Source organism: Lactuca virosa, chromosome 1, assembly GCF_052849685.1.
Source record: "Lactuca virosa cultivar CGN04683 chromosome 1, Lactuca_virosa_CGN04683_v6, whole genome shotgun sequence".
Classification (NCBI taxonomy): Eukaryota; Viridiplantae; Streptophyta; class Magnoliopsida; order Asterales; family Asteraceae; genus Lactuca; species Lactuca virosa.
The window spans coordinates 75,725,494-75,731,736 of record NC_136426.1 but is presented as its reverse complement, the minus strand read 5'-3'; the positions used below and the strand labels follow the sequence as shown (position 1 = coordinate 75,731,736).

Below are 6,243 nucleotides of genomic sequence, written 5' to 3'. Positions count from 1 at the left end.
AGTATTTATATTTTCAGCTCCCCATACAACAACTGGACCAACATAAATGACATAGCTAAGGCTACGTTATTTGTTACTCACGATTTATCTAATGTATCCTTCTTCCCAAATTAACCGTTATGGATTTCAAAATAAATGATCTCGCTAATGATGCGGGAACTATAAAGTGAATCAACCTCTAAGGCTATACGGTGTGGGGTGCGGTTCCAAACCTCAGTGCATCCACGTGGACCGCGAACACCGCCCCCAGGATGCGGTTTCCTGCGGCCAAAACCGCAGTGCGGCTAGAAACAACCGCGCAATCTGATTGGATGTTCCACCTTTTGACCGTTGACGGTCCTTTGCATCCGGATTTATTTATTTATTTTTTATTTTTTTTATTTTTGCATTTCTTTCCTATATATACATATCCAATTCATTTGTTTTTAACCACAATACAACCTCTTCTCTCTCTCAAAAATTTTTTAAAAAAAAAATCACCACTCTTTCAAAAATGTCATCTTCTGAAGAATTTCAGACTATTTTTGATACCGTTGTTGCGTGTGCTCAAATGGCGGAACAAACATATGATGCTTTATGCAACAACGCAGCTGCAAGTTCTCAACGGAGAACACGAAGATATATTTGCAGAAATCGTGAAGAAGCCAACCAACCTTTGGTGCAAAACTATTTTGAAGAGAATGTCACTTATCAAGGGTATTATTTTCGTAGACGCTTCAGAATGTTCAAATGTTTATACGAACGTATAGTTGAAGATGTAACGAGGGAGTGCAGTTTTTTTCAACAAGGCTACGATGCTAGAGGTACACCCGGTTTCATTCTCTTACAAAAATGCACGGCCGCACTTCGTCAGTTAACAAATGGCATTCCGTCTGATGCGTTAGACGAAACTTTTAGGATGTCTGCTAGGATCGCACGAGACAGTCTCCATTTTTTCTGCAAAACTGTGATTCAGTTTTATGGTCCAAAATATTTACGTAAGCCTACACGTAATGACATCCTACAATTGCAAGCTCATCATGCTAGTGTGCATGGGTGTCCTGGAATGCTAGGAAGCTTAGATTGTCTCCATTGGGCATGAGAAAATTGCCCTACATCATATCATGGGCAATTTACCCGAGGTGATCATGATCACCCAACGGTCATACTTGAAGCAGTTGCATCACAAGATATGTGGATTTGGCATGCTTTTTTTGGTTCTCCCGGTTCGATTAACGACATCAACGTTCTTAATCGTTCACCAATATTTAACAACATATACGATGGATCCGCACCAGATTCTTCTTTTGAAGTGCGTGGAACGCCATATAAGTATGGTTATTATCTGGTCGATGGAATCTATCCTGAGTATGCTGTGTTTGTTAAATCGTTTACGTGTCCACATGGTTCTAGACGAAAGAAATTCAAAAGAGCTCAAGAAAGAGCTAGGAAGGATGTTGAGCGTGCTTTTGGAGCTCTGAAGAAACGGTGGTTCATATTGAAACAACCAACAGCTTATTTAGGCGAGGAAAAACTTCAAGAAATCATGTATACATGTCTCATATTGCATAACATGATTATTGAAGACGAAGGAAGAGCGATATGTGCGTTTGACGAGGAAGAAACCATACCAGAGACACAACCAATAGAAATTGGTGGCGAAGAGTATATGAACAGGAGAGCAGAGATACGTTGCACTGAAACATTTCACAATCTTCGCAATGACTTGGTGGAACACATTTACGGGGTTCAAAACATTAACCTTAATTTGGATCCAACGGATAACTCCGAAGACAAGTTCTCGGAGAACGACTTTATGTAGTTTGCTTTAGTTATTTTATTTGTGTTTTTTAAGTTTCTAGGATTATTTAAATGTCATGTGTGTGGTTTTCGTTTTTTTTTTTTTTTTTTTTTTTTTTTTTTTTTTTTTTGTAATGCAATGTAATGTTTTTTTAATTTTCAAGTAATGAAAAATTATGTTTTTTTATTAAAAAAGAAGTTTTATTAAATTAAAATAGTTAAAAAAAAACAAAAAAATAAAATAAAATAAAATAAAAGTGTGGCACCACTCCCTTGATGTGACAAGAAACTACACTTGTGTGGTAAAAAATGACATGACGCTTATGTGGCGGGGGAGGGAGTGCGGTTTCAGTGACACCACTCCCTCCAGCCTAAGGTGATTGTTTAGTCGTGCTATTCTCATTTTAAACTAACCTCAATAAAATGACGTTACGACAACTTGAAGTTCTTAAAAAAACCGAGCTACAAATGTTTGCGACTGAGAATACGCAAACATCATGGTTATTATATTAACTTTAAAAGAAATGGTTTTTTCAAGATATAGTAACTTAATATGTGGTCATTTTAGGAATATATTTTTTATGTACGGTGTTAACTACGAATGCTTTATGAAATAAACTTCGAGTTCCAATAGTTTTCTCACCCTAACAAACATTAACGATTTCTGTTAAATATTATAAAGCATTGCCGTTAAAAGTGACCATTGTTTTACCTTCTTTCACACGACACTTATTGAGTTTGAAATAGTATTCGTTATGTTGGTATTACCATTTTGTGAAACTTATATAAGGTGACCCACTTCACAATCTTTTTCAAAAAGAGGAAATTAATATTATCCTAAGAGAATATTGGCAGGTCTTTTTGTTTTTTTATCCATAGTACAATCACTACCCACAAGACTTCAAGTTGTTATACTTAATTTTCTTACTACAAAACAAACTTCTTATAAGGTTAAATTATACAAATAAAATAATATTTCAAGTTGATTTCTTTATTCCTATCCATTTTAAGCAATATTTTCTTATTTTTCAAAATGATAAAATATTAGATATATTCTATATTACATAAAGTGACAAAGGTACAATGTTAAAACAGATGAAATATATATATATATATATATATATATATATATATATATATATATATATATATATATATATATATATATATAGTGTAAAAGTAAATGTACATTACCTAAAATGAGAGTTTGCCAAAAATTAAATTGTTATTTAGTGCACATAACCCTTATTCCATTAACAACAAAACTTTACAACTTGTAATAAAGAGAGATTTCTCATCCATTTTTTTTACTTTGATTAGACCTATAAATTATTTACATTTTAATCTTAATAAGAATGTTTTAGGTTTTAACCTTAACACACTATTCCGGTGAGCCTTTTTATAAATCTTACTAACCATACATTTACACCTTTTAGGAAAATAAATTCTTTCACATTTTTACATGTACTTATCAAAATGACAAAGTATAAAATGATTCCAAATCTTTTTGGATCATAATGTTAGTGAGGTCTTGTCATTAACCAATCTACATGTGACCAAATGTACAACATAAATACTAATGAGCATCTTGAATTTTTGGAAAAACACCAATACACAAACTAACAAATTTGTCTAAAGCCTAAAGAAATTAACAAGTAGGTAAAATTGTCATTATAGAGTACGTAATTTGACTTGTTATTAGAAAAACCCTTGTTCAATTCATATATATATATATATATATATATATATATATATATATATATATATATATATATATATATATATATATATATATAACAACGAAATCTTATATAGAACATTAAGTTTATGGAAAAAATGAAGAAACAAACAACGTAGTGTAGGGACTATCATTAGTCTTATCATAGAGTTGTCTCCTAGAAAATCATTTCAATGTTATTATATATGTTCAAATAATTATCATATTTAATTAGGAAAAATTTATAGAAAAAGTTATATATATAATATTTATATAGTAAAACAATGTATTATCATCAAGTTTAGTACTTAAGCTTAGACCCAAGCTTAGGTGAGCCTGTAATATATATTCACTTATTATATATATATATATATATATATATATATATATATATATATATATATATATAACTCAAATCTATTTCATGATTTGTATTTTTCAAGTATTTCTACTTTATTTTGTAACATTTAAAATTAACACTTCTGTTTTGCCTTATTCTTACGGTTTATAATTTTTTTTACTTATCTTTCAATCGGGCCTGACTTAACAAGTCATGGGCCTAAATTGTAACCGTATAGCAAAATACATATGGAATATACATGTATACTAGTTTTATCTTGATAATTCGTAAGCACATTAAAACCAGATTGAAAAGCTAGAAATAACGAAAAGGGTATGTCAGTATTAAAGATATTTACATGTTGAGAACTTGAGGGAACGTATAGAACACGAAGGTCTCCACACCAAATGCAACTCTATATGCCCCGCTTTATTAAAGTTTAATTTTGTTTATGTTAGACATTGGTACTTTTGATTTTTCTTGGTTTAATGATTGTGATGGTCGATTGGGTGATGATGGTGTATGATTAGTGGTGGATTGTGGAAGATGACGGTGAAGGTTAATATTGGAAATACGTCTGAATATACATATTACTGACAAAATAATCTCCAAATACTATTAAAATTAAATTCTTTAGTGAACGTGTTCATAAATCTGTCATAACCAGGGTTCCCTTAATCCCCTCCCACCCACCTATAAAACAACCCCATCCGGACATCCCTCTTCTCTATATTCATCTGATCATCTTTTTCTCTCTCTCGAATAATGAATGTTATGAGCAATGAATCCAACACAAAGACTTTTGCAAGGTATAAATTAAACCCTTTCTTCTATTATTTTCCACATTCTTTTGACATCAAACCTAAAACATTTATAAATGATAAATTGATTATAGTTATGATAATATTAAAAATTATAAACACTTCCATTAATTACAAAATTCATAAGTAGAACGCTTCCTATAGTAGTTATTATGAAAAAGATGATTTTTTTTGTAAGATTTTAATTTAGATTCATGTATTTCTCAATTAGTTAGCAACTATCGAAGATTATAATCATACCTTTTTTTATCTTTTGTTAAGAGGTAATCTGTAAGTAATGGTTATTAGTTGTAACTTTTACCAGATAACGTATCCAATCAAAATGTTATATTTTCTTGAAACAAAGGAAATCCTATCTTTATCTTGATCGTACTATAATATCGGTGTTTCAACATCTAATATGATGACATTGAATTGTGGGTTCACATGTCTTTTAACTCTTCTTCTGCTTATAAAAGTATTATTGGCTTTACTTTATGTGTAGGAGGAGGTACTCAAGTTATGCATCGACCTATAAAAGATGGAAGAAAGCAACTTTCAAGCATCACCAATGCCATGATAGAGGTGCCACCGTGATGGTGGTGAAGGAGGTGGTCACGGTTTTCTAATGTCAGATATGGTGTTATCCTTACTTGAGCTTTTACCTAAAACTATTAAAGAAAATTAACTTGTTCGTATTTTGTTTTTCATTTTTCTTGACCTTGTAAGACCTTTTCTTGACCTTGCAAGACTCTCCAACACTGTCAAACTCTTGGCTACTCTACGTGTCTTGGACCTAATATTGTAGCAAATAGAGGCAGTGTTGTTTCTAATCTTTCACCGTTCTTTCCCAACTCATGCCCTCTTGCCTTGTCTATCCCTCTTGAGCTGTATTTGTATACAATCTAAAGTCTAAACCATTTCCACACCATCTCACTTTTTATATTCCATAAAAATTTGATGTATTAGAACATTCAAATAGATGAGACTTTTGTTTTTTGTCATTACTAGAGAATAGGTATGTGGAGATTTGCATTTAATAAGCTGTAAAGGTTATATATTTAAGCAAGTTCTTATGCCAATAAATATAGTGCTTCAGAATTCGACTCAGTCATATTATACATTTTATATATACATTTGTAGTTTATAAACTTTTATTATGAGCATTGATGATGATAATTGTCTTTGAGGCATATGTTTATTCTTCTATTCTTCCTTTTAACTTGGAGTTTGTGTTTAAATCTTAACCAAAAGTGAAGATGCGTGCAAAATATTTGTTTAATGATATATGGGTTTCTAAAAGACTTGGACAGCAACATTGAACTGGTGATTACTTTTTGGTTGTTAAATCATACATCACCTCATTAGACATATCGAGGTAGCTCATCAAACTCATAATCTATAGTTTATTTATTATAAAAAAAAATTAATCATCTAAAGCAGGATTGATAACAAACTAAGTTTTTATCGGACCTTAAGACCTCGTCTCAGTTAAGGAAAATAGGAGAATGGATTTTATTAAACGCATTTATAACCGGTCACATTTTAAATGTTGGAAACCGGATAAATGAACCGGTTACGAACTGAAGCCAAAAAATTTGTAGGAA

At 31.3% G+C, this 6,243-nt stretch overlaps 2 protein-coding genes and 1 long non-coding RNA gene across 3 annotated transcripts; all 3 read left to right on the top strand.

The window, feature by feature from the left end:
• Positions 1-493: 493 nt before the first annotated feature.
• LOC145115269 (uncharacterized) lies at positions 494-1,081 on the top strand. The gene has a single exon (XM_079051534.1). It carries the CDS (start codon positions 494-496, stop codon positions 1,079-1,081), a length of 588 nt encoding a protein of 195 aa, XP_078907660.1.
• A 90-nt stretch (positions 1,082-1,171) lies between these two features.
• Positions 1,172-1,801, top strand: LOC145115263 (uncharacterized). The gene has a single exon (XM_079051522.1). It carries the CDS (start codon positions 1,172-1,174, stop codon positions 1,799-1,801), a length of 630 nt encoding a protein of 209 aa, XP_078907648.1.
• A 2,713-nt stretch (positions 1,802-4,514) lies between these two features.
• On the top strand, positions 4,515-5,739 carry LOC145105233 (uncharacterized). The gene is made up of 2 exons (XR_013707264.1): positions 4,515-4,645; positions 5,142-5,739. It is a non-coding gene; the product is annotated as an uncharacterized LOC145105233 (long non-coding RNA).
• The last annotated feature ends 504 nt before the right edge of the window (positions 5,740-6,243 follow it).

Excerpts from the sequence above, each read along its gene's own strand:
- LOC145115269 (XM_079051534.1), top strand. The coding sequence starts at position 494 with ATGTCATCTTCTGAAGAATTTCAGACTATTTTTGATACCGTTGTTGCG.
- LOC145115263 (XM_079051522.1), top strand. The coding sequence starts at position 1,172 with ATGTGGATTTGGCATGCTTTTTTTGGTTCTCCCGGTTCGATTAACGAC.